The sequence below is a fragment of the Erpetoichthys calabaricus genome, chromosome 12 (genome assembly GCF_900747795.2).
Source record: "Erpetoichthys calabaricus chromosome 12, fErpCal1.3, whole genome shotgun sequence".
Classification (NCBI taxonomy): Eukaryota; Metazoa; Chordata; class Cladistia; order Polypteriformes; family Polypteridae; genus Erpetoichthys; species Erpetoichthys calabaricus.
Genome location: NC_041405.2, coordinates 82,484,999 through 82,503,057, shown reverse-complemented (window position 1 = coordinate 82,503,057; position 18,059 = coordinate 82,484,999). Strand labels below are relative to the sequence as shown.

Sequence of the window (18,059 nt, the reverse complement as noted above, 5' to 3'; positions counted from 1 at the left end):
AATAAAGCTATTTACTGATTAAAAATGTGGTTCCAGTGGAAAGTGATGGACACAAGGTATTGTGAGGATTGAGCTGCCAAGTATGTGGTGTGCACCCACTGCTGGATGACTAATGATAAGAATCGTTATATAATTTTAAGAGAGATCCAAATCACTACAGATGTCTTGAGTGATATCAATAGCACCCTTCTATGTAACAACCAAGCAACAGGCATATGTGAGAAAAAAAATGGCACACACAGTTCATTTATTGGTATTGTGGTGCAGGTGGATGCAAGTTGTTGCTGTAGCTATGATAAATTGTGAGCGCATAGCAGCAGTAGTCATAGGAAAATTGTATTGGGAGCAGCTGGCTAAATTCTTACATACCAGTAGAATTAGTCACGTAGGGCGTAGAATTCCCACTCTGTGCTAGGCATGGAGACAGCATCTGCTAATCTTAGTGTTACTACTATATATGCCAAGAATTATAATATTTGTGAGTAAATGCAGTATTTTAGACATATAGGGAAATTTGGTACAAAGAAAGAACAAGATTTTTCAAATATGGCAACAAGAAAATTGTTCTTTAAAAATATAGCAAATGTCACATTTTACCAATACATATCCAGTTGCTGAGTTTTATGCTTAGTTGGGGGTGTGCAGTTGGGTTGGAAGTGGATTACCTGTATATTATAAATATATGTATAAATGATCACAATGTCAGTTGTAGATATCTACAGCATATCAACTCTGTTTTGTTGTAAGCGGTAAACTGTCAGTATAATTATGATATATAGCTAATCTGTAAAGATAAGCTCAAAATCTCTGTGTGTTTTATTTTTATATAGCACAAAAGGTATAATACAACATGTGTTAGGCGCAGTTTAATCAAGACTTCTTTGCAAGTTTATGGAGTTTGTTCAAGGTGGCCGAGCTCCCAGTTTTGATGATTCCTAGGAGGAAGAGGTGGGTTCAGGTGGAGTGACCCTGGAAGTGATGTCATAGGTGGAGGCATGTCAGTCTTCCTTTCAGCAACATATATATATATATATATATATAAAATATGCATGCCCAGTATACACATCCACATTATTTGGTCAATCTGCCAAAATGTGTACACCATCCATATTAGATAAGGGGAAGACCATAGACTATGTTTATCCATCCATCCATTTTCCAACCCGCTGAATCCGAACACAGGGTCACGGGGGTCTGCTGGAACCAACACAGGGCACAAGGCAGGAACCAATCCTGGGCAGGGCACCAACCCACCGCAGTAGACTATGTCCCAACCCAAAATTAGTTTGATTGACCATGCCACCTGGTGGCTAATAACAAGTGAAACATCAGAACAGACTGAATTACCCATGCAATGCTGGGTGCTGCTTCTAGCAATAAATATTTTTTAGCTTACAGTTTAGACATTGGTGACTTTTTTGCATTCCTTTCTTTTAGTAAAAAAAAAAGTACAACGAGTGAAGCCTTCTGCATATGTGGGGCAAAGTTAATAGTGAACTGTTTGCTATTAATAATATTGTGTAAATAAGCAATGGAGTGAAAAAAGGAATGGTTCAACCTTTTGAAGTGTGGCAAAGACTAAAACAACATATGTAGCAAAATCAATGGCAAGGGGTGTCAAAGCATTTATTTTTATGCATGCACTCTAGGTGCTTCACACCCATAAGTGGGTTCAGAAGATGAATGAATAGAAGAAGGAATATCTTCAGTGTGAGAATTACCCCATGGTAATCAGAAAATCTAATTAGTGCATCTTATACTGGTACTATGGAGCACAAAATCAGCAGTGTAAAATGCAATCACCTAGGATATGTATATCTGAAATAGACAAATAACGTCATTCTCAGATACACAATCTGCAAACAAAAGCCAAGCCATCTTGTACATCTCACCAGAAGAGTCACTTTTCATGGTACATTCATGTGCAACATTTAAATGGCTATTTCACTATAAGGTAATTAGATTCTGTGAACCATTCCAACCCTGCAACATACAAGCACTGCAGCTTTAATCTAAGCTAAAGTAGTGTTCCTGTAGTGCTAACACTTGTTGGTATCACGGTATTAGTACTCGCCATCATTTTCTGCTGTCCACCATCGTAGACTTCAGCATCACTAAGATCAAGGCAAACATTAATGGCTGTGTGGCGCTCATATTTATTCCATTTCCCTGTAAGTTTCCACCCTTTGTATTAAATCTTTTTATGGTTTGTCAAATGACATTCAAACGCATCCAATACTGACCAGTTTGTGAAGCAATTGAATAGCTTGCAAACCCAGTACTGAGTCATTTATTTATAACATGTTTCTTAAAATTTCTTTTCAAGGACACCCCCCTCTACAGTTTTGCTTTTCATGCTTTTGGGTGGTGCCAGACACCTTGAATATTATGTGTTGTTCATTGTTTTATGCAAAAGTAACAATATTTAATTTTGTTAAGATATACTGTAATGCAAAACAAGTGGCACAACTTTCATTTGATTTTGCTGCTGTTTTGTTTTTATGTTTGTTTGATTTTGATACCGTTCTTGATGTTTAGTTGTAAGATGCCATGTGCCAAAGGAGCTGGTTCATGTTGTTATGAGGTAGTATGAATAAAATCACTCCTTCAGTTTTTGCCAGATTCTGTCTCTACCATTTGTATGATTAAGCAATAGTTGAGATTAATCACTTCGGGGAATTTTTCAAAAACTCAGTCATCTGGTTTTGGCAATCAAAAGCCTGAACAAGTCTTACCATTCTGCTCTGACCTCTGACAGTAACAAAGTGTTTTTCCCCCCACAGTGTTTATTGCACTTTTTATTCTCTGTAAATACTAGACATTGGGTTGCATGTAAATGCCAGGACAGCAGCTGTTTTTGAGATGCTAGAACTGCCATGTATAGTGCCAACAGTTATACTGTGGAGTTACTTAGGTCATATGTTTAGCACACTCAAATGTTTGGTCAAAGAGCATGTCTGTGTGCTATATGTATTGAGTTGGGAACTACATGATTGGCTGTTAAGAGGATTAAGCTATTTGTGTTTATGAGCAGGTGGACGTAAAGTGGCCACTGAGACTGTGTATGTATATATATTTTTGTATATGTGTGCAGATGTTATTTTCTAAAGCAACAAATATATTGCATTGTAGACATACTGTATATTGACAATCCCACAATGTTAACCATGATTTATGCCCACTTTTACTAAAATGGATGGCTTCGATGGTTGTGTCTTCTCCCTTCACTTGTTATTTCCCTTAAAAAAGGTCCCAGCACATTCTTATGACATACAGTTACAAAATGTTTTTGATTTGTATGTAATAAACATCTTAATTTAGATTTGACATGAGCACTGCCAAGGTCCTCTGTCTCATTTTACTTTAGTATGAGCTAACTTCACACCACATTTTTCTGTCATCCTAGTGAGTATTCTTTCAAATTTAATAGTACATGTTCTGGTAGCCGTTATTCTAAACAGAAAGCCAGTTAAGAGAGTTTTCTATCAGAAATGTTGATTGTGGCATGAACAAATCTGTTGGGCAGTGTGTAAGAAAGTCACATTAAGATATGTTTGTAAACTTTTCTTATTTGGTATATCACTGCATCCACCTTCCATAATCACAGTTCCCTTAAGTATATTGTTGACTGATTCAGTATAATTGAAGAATGGTTAGGATAGTAGATCTATCCAAGGTGAAAGAAACTTCTTTATAGGTAAGTAAATTAATCTTTATAGCCAGCTTGGACTGAATGTTGCATCACACTTACCTGGTCATCAGAAACAATGTGCATCTGAATGGCATCAGGGAAACCAGGTGATCCACTATTGAAAGTCATTATCTTAATTGCTTATATGTTCTTAAAAGATGAAACTGAAATGGTAAATAAAAACACAACCATTTTGACATGAGTTTTCTTAGCATATTTCTTAAGTGTAGCAAAATAGTCTCATTGTCCTGGTTCATGTGGACAGACCTGTTTGCTTCTGTACTGTGGACCAATATACTTTAGAATACTTTGGTATGCACATTAACAATTGTTCATTTTATATATCCATGCCAATGTAAAGTGTTCCATGAATTATATGCTACAGAGTATTGTTACATGTTGGTTTTTTTAGTTAAATGTTAACCTTTGATTTTTTATTTCCTCAAGGTGTGAAATTGCTGACAATCTGGCACAGATTGACGCAAATTTGGCCCAGATTAATTCATCCCTGTCTGGGTCCAATGATCCCAGTGATGATCTGCTTAAAGATGTGAGTGTCCATAGGACATTAATATATGAATGCTAAGGTCACTTGCATATGGGCTTCTGCTGTTTGGTAACATAATTGTTCTTGTTAAATCTGTTTTCCAGCTCTTTGACCCTACACCTGGTGTAGCATCTTGCTGTCTTGAAACTATGAAGGACCATACAGTGGTAATTAGCAATGTTACTATTTCTGTATGCAAGATAATGTCACCTTTACTGTGCTGTGCTATATTGACTTGTTTTTAAAACGTTACTCTCCATTTATGATGGCATTTGTGACATCAATCTGCTACACTGTGTTAAAATGTCTGAAGTGAACATCCTAGAGGCAATGCTTCCCAACATTACTCCTCAAATAGGATTGCAATAACTGGTTTTAACTCTTTAAACTTGGCCACATTGTTTTGCACCTGCCGGAAGAACTGAACAGTAATTCAAACTTGTTGATTTCCTCTTTGGTATACAGTAAATAAAGTGTTTTACTTTAAAATTATGTGTATTGCCCACCCCATTTTACGTTGCAATGTTTTTCTTTCTTCCCTCAAAGATGGCCAGATTACTGTATTACGGCAACACCTACCCCCAGCCTCCCTCTCATGGCTTTCTTGAATGTCCTGATTCATTTATGTGCAGTCTGATGGGCAGACCATTATCTAGTAATAAGAGAAGTGTTTCAACTTTGAAATGACACTTCCTTTCACTGTCTACATATTCCACGTTCTGTATTTCAGTTTGTTTGTTTTTTTTTTTTTTTTGTGAAGACATTTTTGAATCTTTGGTGATGTGATTTGAATTCACAGTATAATGTCTTTACCAACCATATACTGAATATATTAAGATCTGCCCTTCAAAATGTTACATTGGTCAGGGGATTTCAAAAATGGATATGTATACAATGGGTATTTATTTGAAATGGTAAAAGCAGAGAAAAAATATCTTGGTTTTAGTACTGCTTCAAAATAGTAAAACTAGACATGTACTTGTAAATATTTCATAACAATTTCTTTTTCTGGGTGCTCCTGACACATTCACTTATACTTTTGTAGTGCTTGGAAGCGTGGAAATAAGAATAACATTCAAAGTGCATTTTGTAAAGATGTTATTGAATTTTGCAACTTATTCTACTGTAACATATGTGTACAACATAATTAATTCTCCAGGTGTAAATATTTCTAAATGGAAATGTCTGACCTTTATTTGGAGAACTTTAACATTAATATTGAATAAAGGATGATGAAGTTATAGTCCATTAAATCAAAGTAACACAAAATGGACAAAATCAGTCTGAGTTTAAAGGGTTAATTCTATATTATCTGTCAAAATTCTGAATAATATCCATACTTAAAGTACAGTTTCTTTTATTAGTACAATGCAGAATGTTCATGATTGTTGCCCGTCTTCAAGAAACACCGAAAGGCAGGAACAGTGAGTGACAAGTCTACACTGTACACATGTGAGCAGATGGGAAAAATGATACTTTTATAGGAAACTCTTCAGTATCTGGCTAACAGTACTGCATGGGGTAAATTCAGACAAACGGTTATAAATGATGCAGTTAATTTAAAATACAGCTGACATGTTAATTTTCAAGTTTTGTCTTTAAGCAAAATTTTTTTAATGTGGTCTGCAATAATTACCTGTATATTTTTTCCAATAAAAATTTCATCTCCTTTTATGTGCCAGCAGGATGGACTGTCCTGTGAAGAAGATGACATGTCTGTAGTTTTAATTGCCAAAGTACAGAATCTCATCTGCTCGATTATTTTGGCACCAGGCAGTATTACATTATTTTTTGCTAATGTGGAAAAAACTCAGAACAGGGAATACATAGAACAGAGTCTTCAAATTTCAGGGTGTTTTTTTTTTTTCTTACGCAGAACGAGAAAGCATGTGGATACAATATTGGTTAATAACATTCAGCTACAATGTTTTAATACTGGACCTTGTTTTTTATGTTATGCTTTGAATGGCTAATTTTATCATGATTTACATTAACATCTGTAATATTCTGATATGGATTTATATATTCTCTTTTCTGTTTTACCTTAAATCAGGAACTAAAAAAGGAGCATGGCTATTCTATGAAACAGACATCTCATGGTATGTATGACTTTAAAGAGATTAATATCAGTTGTTATACAAGTGCATACATACAGTGCATCCGGAAAGTATTCACAGCGCATCACTTTTTCCACATTTTGTTATGTTACAGCCTTATTCCAAAATGGATTAAATTCATTTTTTTCCTCAGAATTCTACACACAACACCCCATAATGACAACGTGAAAAAAGTTTACTTGAGGTTTTTGCAAATTTATTAAAAATAAAAAAATTGAGAAAGCACATGTACATAAGTATTCACAGCCTTTGCCGTGAAGCTCAAAATTGAGCTCAGGTGCATCCTGTTTCCCCTGATCATCCTTGAGATGTTTCTGCAGCTTAATTGGAGTCCACCTGTGGTAAATTCAGTTGACTGGACATGATTTGGAAAGGCACACACCTGTCTATATAAGGTCCCAGAGTTGACAGTTCATGTCAGAGCACAAACCAAGCGTGACGTCAAAGGAATTGTCTGTAGACCTCAGAGACAGGATTGTCTCGAGGCACATATCTGGGGAAGGTTACAGAAAAATTTCTGCTGCTTTGAAGGTCCCAATGAGCACAGTGGCCTCCATCATCCGTAAGTGGAAGAAGTTCAAAACCACCAGGACTCTTCCTAGAGCTGGCTGGCCATCTAAACTGAGCGATCGGGGGAGAAGGGCCTTAGACAGGGAGGTGACCAAGAACCCGATGGTCACTCTGTCAGAGCTCCGGAGGTCCTCTGTGGAGAGAGGAGAACCTTCCAGAAGGACAACCATCTCTGCAGCAATCCACCAATCAGGCCTGTATGGTAGAGTGGCCAGACGGAAGCCACTCCTTAGTAAAAGGCACATGGCAGCCTGCCTGGAGTTTGCCAAAAGGCACCTGAAGGACTCTCGGACCATGAGAAAGAAAATTCTCTGGTCTGATGAGACAAAGATTGAACTCTTTGGTGTGAATGCCAGGCGTCACGTTTGGAGGAAACCTGGCACCATCCCTACAGTGAAGCATGGTGGTGGCAGCATCATGCTGTGGGGATGTTTTTCAGCGGCAGGAACTGGGAGACTAGTCAGGATAAAGGGAAAGATGACTGCAGCAATGTACAGAGACATCCTGGATGAAAACCTGCTCCAGAGCACTCTTGACCTCAGACTGGGGCGATGGTTCATCTTTCAGCAGGACAACGACCCTAAGCACACAGCCAAGATATCAAAGGAGTGGCTTCAGGACAACTCTGTGAATGTCCTTGATTGGCCCAGCCAGAGCCCAGACTTGAATCCGATTGAACATCTCTGGAGAGATCTTAAAATGGCTGTGCACCGGCGCTTCCCATCCAACTTGATGGAGCTTGAGAGGTGCTGCAAAGAGGAATGGGCGAAACTGGCCAAGGATAGGTGTGCCAAGCTTGTGGCATCATATTCAACAAGACTTGAGGCTGTAATTGCTGCCAAAGGTGCATGGACAAAGTATTGAGCAAAGGCTGTGAATACTTATGTACATGTGATTTCTCAGTTTTTTTATTTTTAATAAATTTGCAAAAACCTTTTTTCATGTTGTCATTATGGGGTGTTGTGTGCAGAATTCTGAGGAAAAAAATGAATTTAATCCATTTTGGAATAAGGCTGTAACATAACAAAATGTGGAAAAAGTGCGCTGTGAATACTTTCTGGATGCACTGTAAAGTGCATGAACTCGTTCGTTTTGAATCAAAGCATCCTAAAGTGGCTGTTTAATGCAAAATATCATGAGGAGCATTTTGTAAGAGCAGAATGGACTGTTGCTGAAAAAATTAAAGGATGATGGATATCGTGCACTTGTTAAGCAGTGGGAGTTCTTCATGCTGAGTTACGTAAGTGCTGTTTATTGTTCTGATGGTGACATGGTTCACATTATTTAGCATTGCTGCCTCTGAGTTTCAGAGGCCTAGGCTCAAATCCTAACCTAGACAATACCTGCATAAAATTTGGCTTTTGCTCCGAGTTGTTCAGTTTTCCTTCCTTCCTTCCTTTATCTCAAAGAAGTGCAGGTTGGGTTAACCGTCAACTCTAAATTGGCTCGATGTGAAAGTGTTCTTAGATGGGCTGGCATGATGGTAATTTTGTTTTTGCCTTTCACCCACGATGTGAAAGTGTTCTTAGATGGGCTGGCATGATGGTAATTTTGTTTTTGCCTTTCACCCACTGCTGCTAGGATAGGCATTGGCTGACCATGACCTTGAAACTGCATAAAGAGATTAGAAAATGGTGATTGATGTTTAATGAAATGCTGTACAGTGTCTTGAATAAAGTGTTAGGCCCTTGATCAATGATCTAATTTCACCACATGACAAATCCTTCACGAATGTTTTGTTCTCTGTGTTTTTTATTTCAAAGCAATAGAGCTCAAAGTTAGTTTTACAATGTGATATTGTTATATATCAAAAGAATATATTAAAAATAAAAAAGGAAATAATGGTGTTTGCATAAGTATTCTGTCACCACACTTTGAGATTTCATAAAGCTATCTTTTGTGGCTGTAATATATGTTTTATGTACCGGTTTTGCACAATATTCAGGAAGGATTCTAGCCACTTCTTCCAGGATGTTTACTCCAGGTTGTTTATGGTAGTAGGCTATAACTGGCCCAGTGTAGGATGTTCACCTTTTTGTCCTTGAGTCACTTACTGTAAGGTTAATTTGGCCTTGTTTTTGAGAGAGGAGAAATGTCATCTTTCAGAAGAACAAATAAGGTTTGGTGTTTTAGCAGATTGAAATAGGTCATCTTTCAGTATTTTCTTGTATATTCCACCACGTTTTCTTCCTTCAGTTTTAGACAGATGCCCAATTCCTGCTGAGAAAAAAAACAGCCACCACTACATTTCACTGAAGTTGATGTGTAGTTGTTTGAGATGTGGCTAGTATTATATTTGCGCAACACACATTTCTTTAAAATTTGGGCAAACGTTCTGTCTTGGTCTCATCTGTTTACAACATATTTTCCCACAATGCAACTGGAATTCTCTCATGCTTCTTGGTTCTTTTCCAGTAAATGTTTCTTTTGTGTCACCCCTCAATACAGATCCTTGTTATTCAGTGATCTAGACTTGGATCTAGAATTGTCTCCTTGTTAAGCAATTGTTTTTCACTTACGTAAAGATCCTGCTTCCTTAACACGGGGATTCAATGCTCGTGCATAAACCTTATTTACTTTTTTATATAATGTAAAACAAGATAATATAAAAAATAATAATTTTGAGTTTCAGTGCTTTAAAATAAAAACGCAGAGAACAAAACTTTATTTAGTGTAGGATTTGTTATTCATCAACATTAGAGATAAAACTTTTGCCAAATATTGTATAATGACTCTTTGAATGCAACTGCCAGAACTGTGGTCTTGAGCTGTATGGTCTGGTCTGCCAAATCCTAAATCGACTCACATTTCCAATCTCCTTCTGTTCTTTTTAACTCCTTTCCGTTCCCTTTCCAGAAAGCCACACTGACGTGGCACAGTATGCAGACCTGTCCATGCAGGCAGAAGTTGAGGATGAAGATGAAGATGCCAGCGACATTCTGCCCACACTTCTGGAGCTGGCACAAGAAGCATCTAGCATTGATGTTTACACTGCACAGATGCCCTTGGACTCACTTGGCACCAAAAATGGCCTTTCCTCAAGTTAAAAATCATGCAAAGTTCTGGGAGAGCACTAGAGTTTACCAACACCTGGTGAATCTGAGACTGGACTATTGTCAGGATGCCTGAGCAGCGACAGGCAGAGAAACACTATGCTATTATTCACTTAGACTTGTTAACCCTTAGTCTGCACCTGACTGTTTTTAAAGGGTGGACCAATTACAAATGGTAGTTTGGAAGTAGAAGATAATACACCGAATTGTGATTCATTGTTTAATGACTGGATTTTGACTTCAGATTCTTTACAGACATGGGCGGGATGGTTTACATTGGTCATACCAGTGTTAAAACCCCCTTCTGAAGTACTTGTATGTGTGGTAGAGGGACATTTCTGTGGATATGAATTTTGTGTGTTTAAAATGTGGATACTATTTTTTTAAGATTGTGGAGTCTACCTTTTCAATTGGTCTTATACAACTGCTGTGTAAAGTGAGTTCTAGATATGCTAAAACCTCTCTTCCCAGCCAACACTGAAGTAGCATTTTTGCTTGTAGTCTGGTTTTGTAATGTAAATTTGTTTTTGGTAGTGTTAGTTACATTACCAGGTGTAGAGTAACAGTAGTCATTCTAGTCCTGGGTAAAGTTTTCTGGGCTGTTTACAAAGGGGTATCATGGATTTGGGGGTATCCTTTTTGTACTTTGGGTTGCCCCTCTAAGATTCATTCAGGACGCTGTATTCCCAGCTGTGACAGTACCTGTCACATGGGGGCAAAACAAAAATTCCTGTGAGAGACTAAAAGGTGAGAGTGAAGAAAGTGGAAAGAATATGCATATGCAGACAGTACTTCACAAAAAAATTACAGTGGATACGCTGCCTTGCTGTTTTCTGGAAGAAGACAAATAAGTGAATGTTATTTCCACATAGACAAAAAGGTAGAAAAGAAGGCCTGAGACGCAACATTTCAGCTGTGCAGGTTTCATCAGCTCTGGAAGTGAAAAGGAAAAACAAAAGTAGGCGGCAGACACTGAAGGGGAAGGAGGAAACAAACCAAGGCAGAAGAGTGAAAGACCAGAGAAAGTGCGAAATGCGGCCATTAGATAAGATGAAAGCAAAGATTAAAAGGTTAGCTGGTCTGGTCACTTAGTGCTGGGGAAATGCAAAATCCAAACCTGAAGAAGACTATAAGGATGAAATGTTGTGCATTTAACCTTTGTGTTTTTCAGAATGAGTGTAATCTTTACTTTTTGTGTTGATGCACACTGACACAGTCCAATGTTAACTAATTTTTCTAATATTTTGGTAAAAGGGAGACGTTTTCTTTTTGTATAGTTAAAAACAAAAAGGGACACATTTTTTGTAGAAAGCAATGATATTTTGCTTCAGCTAATGAACTGGGTACCTGATCCATTCACGTTTAATTGCAGTGTACTAAAAAGAACATGTAAAGATAAAATAGTTTACTTTATAAAAGTGGGTTTAGACTGCAAGGAAACAGTCCACCTTTATTTTATATATCCCTGCTATATAGTGAGCATCGTCCCAAGGCAATTTACAGGGTATAGAGATACATTAGAGTTTTTTGTGTGTATTTTTACAACTGGGGTACTTGGGTGTTTTAAATACCTTTTTAAACTGATGTGTGCATCAGTGGTGAGGAATACACCACCAGTCTGGCTTTAAGGCCCGTTGATCACACTATTCCACGTAACTAAGCTATATAGAAACTAAAAAACTCATCCATCAATTTTCTAACCTACTTATCCAATGAAGAGCTGTAGGGAGTGGGTGTCAATCCTGACAGCATTTGTGGAAAGTGTGAACCAACTGTGGACTGGGCACCATGTCACTTCAGGGCAAAACACACACCCAGCTAATAAAACTGGAAATGTGTGTGTGTATATATATATATAAAGATAACAAGCAGGACAAGTTTCATCAGTAGTTTATCCATGTCAATTGCATTTATTTGAGGCGTGTGTTGCTTTAAAGGGGTCACAAAATAGCCAGAGAATGAAACTTTCTTTTTTCTTGGAGTAAACTGTTAATGTATTTTTTCATGCACCTGCTTTTCCTGTCTAGTTGCCTTTGTTAGTTTTAGTAGAATGTTAAAATAAAAAAATACTCCAAACTAATGATAATACATTTTATTTATATAAAATGGGAATGTTTCACAAGATTTCGTTAAATCACTGGGCTTTGGTTTATTATGAAATGTGAGTGTGAAAGTGGAAATAAACTTAGGAAAATGTTTAGAGTGCCCTTAATTTTCTACCTTTGGCCTAGGAAAGGTTAGACATTTTGAACACTTTACATTGCCAGAAATTGTTCCCTCTGTCTTCTGTACAGTACAGTGGGATAGACATGAGCTTATTCTTACAACAAATCTGTTCATCTAAATGGCCAGTGTAGGTCAGACTTTGGTACCCCGAGCTCATACTTGGTAATTTCAAGGTTCTCCCTGGCCAGCTGTGATAGGTGCTTTTGGTGTCCTCACTAGATAACCAAGCCACTTAAGCTGCTGCCTGTCCTGTCATGTTGACCAAGTAACTGTACGCAAGAACTTCATTGTATTGACGTATACCTACAATCACATTGATTTGTTCACAACTTAGTTTGTGTGCATAGATGAGGAAAGATGTACTAGTTGATTGGTTAATTGATCTTATGATCCCCTCTCATGAATAAGACACCAATGTTCTTGAATGCTTCCTTCTGAGACAGCTATTCCCCCATACCTGCATATAGAAAGTCACACTTTCTAGGAGATTACTAATCCAAATCGTAAAATGTTGATTCTCATCTTAAGCACGTCCTTGAACTACTGCAGTGTGTCAGAGATCAGAAGACGGCATTACCCTCAAGAAGCAGAGGTATGACCTTTAGGTCCCCAAACTGGACACCTTTCAGATATTCATTACACCTTGATATTCTGTTTTATCTCACTATAAGATTAAGTGCTCCTGCAATGCCAAATATGTGATCTTGGGGGAGGCTTTTGGGGACACCTCTCCTTAAAACATAAATCCCCTTCTATCAAATGCTAGGCATTATTTTCCTGTAGACTATAGCGATACGCTACACCTCTGTTGCAACCCCTATTAGCTTATTCTTGTTTAACAACAGTTGCCATTTACATGAATTCAGGACTATAGTGCACTACTATAAGATTTAACCCTGATATGACTTATGGTAGCTTCTCTCTTAGAACTGTTCTCTCTCAATTCACCGCTGATTAACCTACTTGAGAAAAGAGCTCAGTTTCCCAGCACCGGCGATAGAATTAAGCAAAAATTGCAAACAGTTTTAATCTTTAAATATTATCAAATATCTAGTTCCATAGACAAAAGCAAAGTACAAATGTAGCAGTCCAGAGCTAACAACCTAATAGGGCTACATGTGTCGTTTCTCAGTGGCCGCTTAATTTGTAGTTACACAAGCGATCAGTTTGGCTTCCCCCTTCTCTTTGGTCAGCTTTTTTTTCTTTCTAGTCGGCTCTTTATCTGACTTTTATTGCTCTCATATCACTGAGGTTTACAGTTCATACTTGTTTCTCATCCCCAAGGCTTTCTTCCTGGAGTGGAAAAAGGAACCCAAGCATCTAAAACTCATCGTTACCTTTATTAGAGACTCATAAGATCTAAATTCCAATCTCCTCATGCCCCATCACAAGTGGTCCACTCAAAAACAGCAGTTCTAAAACCACTGAGAATCAGATAGCAAGATGTATTTTTGTTAACCTTGCAAACAGGCACGGTGCCTCCAAACCAATTTGCATGCTTGTGTAGCTTCTCATTCATAGTCTGTACGTCAGCAATGTATCTGCACAGCTTCACACCCACCCACTACTTCTTTTACGCAACCAGTTCAAACTTGCTCATTGAGGACATTGTACAATTATCACAAAGTTCAAGGAGTTACAAATCCACAGCAACAAAGTGAAACAACGGTAAAAGAACCTTAACAAAGCAAGCTTCTGGTATCAAATGCATTTGTGTGGTCCTTAACTCTTAATTTTTCTTGATTTGTGAGCATAATTTTCGTTCCCCATTACATTTGCTGTCCTTGAAAATGACACGCATGAAAGAAGACTATGTACCCTTGGGAGAGTCCAAGTCCTCTTAAAGCATTCAGACCACTTGTTCAATTTCAGGAACACAATGAACCTTAACAACTGATGATTTAATGCCAGAAATTCAAACACAAGTCACATTCTGAAAATACACATTGTATGTCACCAGGAAACTGCAGTACCTACCCCTGGGTACCACAGGAAACAAGGTCATATGCTGAATTAATAAAACATGGACATGATCCCTCAGTGTCCCCACAAAGACACGTTTCAAGACGGGAATGGAATCTCCGATGTTCATCTTGGAGCTACAATTTGAATGCAAGCAGTGGTCTCCACTGCAGCACGATTGTGTAGACTTTCTGGGGGAGGAATGTGATCTCTTGGGACCTTTTAACCCCACTTTATCATTCCTGAGGTACTGTACTATCAATATCTTCTAATCAAAACAAGTATGAATCAAAACATCCTGATGGTATCCAGTGTTTTCTGTATTTCCGCCCATATTTCATCATTTCATTTAACCATGGATTTTCACAACCACTGCAGCAACCTCTGTCCCAGTAATGGATCCAATCCCATCACCCCCAAGTATGCAGTGTATTAAGAGCTGCTCAAGTTACTCTACTGCTGGTATTATGGTATTGGGACACCTGTGACTCCCGTACCTTTGGTGTCCACCAACAGGTCTTGGAACTGTCACAATGACCAACGCTGAACAACATTTGCCAGCTTTACTGAAACTCTGTATTGTGACCCATCACAAAGTGCAGTACAATTTCTTGCAGAAGGAAGAACTGAACTCCCCCTATGACAAGAGATGTGCTAGCCATTCCTAATACAGACACACCTTATGCCCATTTAGATCTTCCGGACCTTCCACTATGATGCAGAATTTACAGTATAAAGTACTTTGGGTGGTTTTTATGTAAGACTTTGTGACTTCAATGCATTTATTTTGGGTGAGGATCAGAAAAGAAGATGAAAAACAGTAAGGTTTACACACAACACAAACATTAATCAAATTGAAAGAAATAAATGTTTTTTAACCCCCAGCCTAGCAAAGAATTGACAAAATATTAACTGTGCTCAGTTCCATGTAAACATACTGCTCTGTCCTATCTCACTTGTGTGACATCACACATAAAAAGTGTGCAGTTCTCATCTTGTGCACAGCATCTCGGTGGTGGATTTGCTTATTAAGCTGAACACAAAGTGTTACTACTGATAGGACTGAGAGGGCCACTTTAAAAGGCAACCTCGGGGGGCGCTGTTTGCTGCTCTTGAATACAGCTTATTGTCTTGCTTTCAGCGATTAAGAAGATTGTTCTTCATTAAAGGACAGGAGTTAACTTGGTCAACAGCCTTGTTCTTGAGGTGCTTCTTTATGGGCTGGAAAATCTAGCAATATGTGACCTCCCAGGACCTTTTCAACCTCAAATAGTGCTTATTACTTCAAATCCTTTAAAGTGTATGGCTGGAGCTTTATAGTCTCTCATGGATTGTGCATGGTGCAAACGTTTGCCAAAAGGCTCAGTGGCCATCTGGACTAGCTCTGACAAATATTTGTCTTTTTCTAGGATTCTGTTGCCATCCACTTTTTAGCCTTTGACATGCCTTTAAGTCTGTTACTATTTCATTTTGTGAATGACTGGATTTCAGCACTGGTTAAATAACTTGCATGTGGCGGACTGTGCAGCACTTTAACACAATAATCTATCATAGCAATGTATTGCCTTTCATGACTATCTAAGATAGCAGTGCCATGCCTTTAACATCTATTTACTATAGCCATATAGTGCCTTTCACATCTATATACTGTATCATTGCAGTGTAGTGCCTTTCACATCTATTCATCGTCCACAGCAATGTAATGCCTTTCAAATCTGTCTGTCTGTTTTCTCAGCCCACTTTGTCCAATTATATTTTGCAGGAGCTAGAGTCTAAGCAGGTTTGGGTGCAGACAGAAACCCGCCCTGCAAAGGGTGCCAATCCATCACTGGGCACTTCCACACACACTTATACCAGACCAGCTTAGTTTCACCAATTAACCAAAACTGAAAAAAAAATTTGGAGAGCACAGAGAAAAATCCATATGGACAGTGACCAGACACAGGATTCAAATCCAATCTCTTGCAACCGCAAGGCTCGGTGCTAACCATATACAGTATAAGGCAAAATGCTGAATCCAAGTAAACCAAAGATTAGTATTTATATAGCTGTTTGTGGGTATACTTATTTACATTTTGTAGTAATCTATATCTGTATCTATATCTATAGTGATCTCTTTGTGTGTTTATAATTTGTGTATAACCGGTAGCTTTTTGCCTTGTCCTTTCAACATGCAAACACCGATTTGACCGCTAAGCGGCGCTAAATGCACAAACCAAGAATACAACCTGGCACGACGGTTGCAACTCCGGGAAAGCAAACGGTTGTCCGGTTGCCACTCTTGGGCTTTGGACAGAAACGTCGTGGAGAACCCCAGTGAGTGAAGATCTGCAGTTATGAAGAGCGCTTTTGTCACCGTAGGCAGTACAAGTTTTGATGAACTCATTCTCAGCGTAACGTCAAACAGCGTAATCCAGGTGAATGCATTGATTAGATTAGTCGCCGTGTCCCTTTAAAACATTTCAGTCATATCGAATATGCAAAGACTTAACCACTTGACTGACAGCTCTATTTTACTACAGGTAGTACGATACATCAAACATTTTTTCCTATAAAAAGAAGCAGACGCGTTGTGTTTTGCTGTTATGTAGTATACACGATGTTTTTAAGTTCAGTACAGTAGCGCTGTACAACACGTCTTGTTAGTAGTGTCCTAGTTTGTAGTCAGTATAAGCCATCATCAGTACCTATTAGGGTTAGGGTTAGCTAAGCAGTTGCCCCGCTCCCAATAATACATCTTTGATAATGTATATGGAGAAGCGTACCCCGTGGAGTTCTCGTACTGTCCACCAGTATTCGGAACGCCGAACGGGAAAAGGAAGGACTGAGCTCTCGAAGGTCAGAGAGTGAAGAATAAGTCCATTAGACGCCTGACATCAGGGTCCAAGCCGATGGGCTTTAGCAGCCAGTTGACGCGTCCGTTTGAAGTGCCCCCAAGCCACCCTGAACATGCAAACTCCATGCAGGGAGGACCCGTGAAGCGAACCCGGGTCTCCTAACTGTGATGTAGCAGCACTACCCACTGCGCTATCCCAGTTTGAAGTCGGAATCTAATATGACGCCAAGATTCTTTAATTATTGCCTTATTTGTAAAGTCAGATGGTATGGTTTATTTTTAAGATCCTCACTTTTTTGTTTGCTGCCAATAATTAAAATGTCTGTTTTTTTTCCTTGTTAAGTTTAAGTAGATTGTGACTCATCCGTTTGATAATGCGGGTAAGACACTGGCTAAGAGGAGTTCAAGTCTCAGGGTCTTGTGGTGCTATCAACAAATAAATTGTTGTATCTTCTGCATAGCTGTGATAATTCACTTTGTTTTGAAATGATCAGGTCTAATAGGAGCATACAGAGTGAGAATAATAAGGAGCACAAAATAGATACCTGTGACATCTTGACTGAAACTTATCCAGGATAAACATTTTATTCAGGTATTCACTTAATTGTTGAAAAACTACTGTTTCTAGAATTTTATTTAAAAAGGGCAGGTTAGAGATCGGTCTAAAAGTGTCCAAGACAGAAATAACAAAATATTATTTTTCCTTTTAAATAATGGCTTAATAAAAGTAGTTTTTAGAGTACAATGAACAATTAACTATATCAAATACACTGTTGATCAGCAAATCAGGGACCTCTTTAGAAAAGCTGGTATGAATTGGCTCAGGGACTCGTGTGGATGGTGTTAACTGAGTAAAGGAGTTTAACTGGCTGTGTTCACTACATTGAGATACAGCTAGGTTTGTACTTGGGGTCTGTGGTATACATCATCTGATATCAGATATTTTCCCTGAAAAGGAGTTTGCAAAATCCTCACATTTAGCCTCCGATGGTTTAAGTGTTCACTGAGCAGACTTAGGGGGGTGCAAAAGACAGTCAATGGTTGTTAATAAGATGCT

At 38.3% G+C, this 18,059-nt stretch overlaps 2 protein-coding genes across 3 annotated transcripts in view; both read left to right on the top strand.

Moving 5' to 3' along the window:
- The window catches only part of si:dkey-18a10.3 (heat shock factor protein), a 39,216-nt gene extending 28,700 nt beyond the window's left edge, over positions 1-10,516 (top strand). Inside the window, exons 10-13 of the mRNA XM_028815752.2 lie at positions 4,139-4,241; positions 4,343-4,405; positions 6,292-6,337; positions 9,782-10,516. Coding sequence (XP_028671585.1) covers positions 4,139-4,241; positions 4,343-4,405; positions 6,292-6,337; positions 9,782-9,972 — 403 coding nt within the window. The 3' untranslated portion in view covers positions 9,973-10,516. The remainder of the gene's footprint in view (positions 1-4,138; positions 4,242-4,342; positions 4,406-6,291; positions 6,338-9,781) is intronic.
- A 5,878-nt stretch (positions 10,517-16,394) lies between these two features.
- zgc:92907 (uncharacterized protein LOC436733 homolog) overlaps positions 16,395-18,059 on the top strand; it is a 34,340-nt gene continuing 32,675 nt past the window's right edge. Inside the window, exon 1 of one of the 2 annotated variants that reach the window (XM_028815751.2) lies at positions 16,395-16,482. Coding sequence is in view for 1 of the 2 variants with exons in the window: in XM_028815750.2 (XP_028671583.1) it covers positions 16,503-16,583 (81 nt within the window). In the remaining variant the exon portion in view is untranslated. Of the gene's footprint in view, positions 16,584-18,059 lie in introns of both variants that reach the window. The other variant, XM_028815750.2, reaches the window with a different exon arrangement.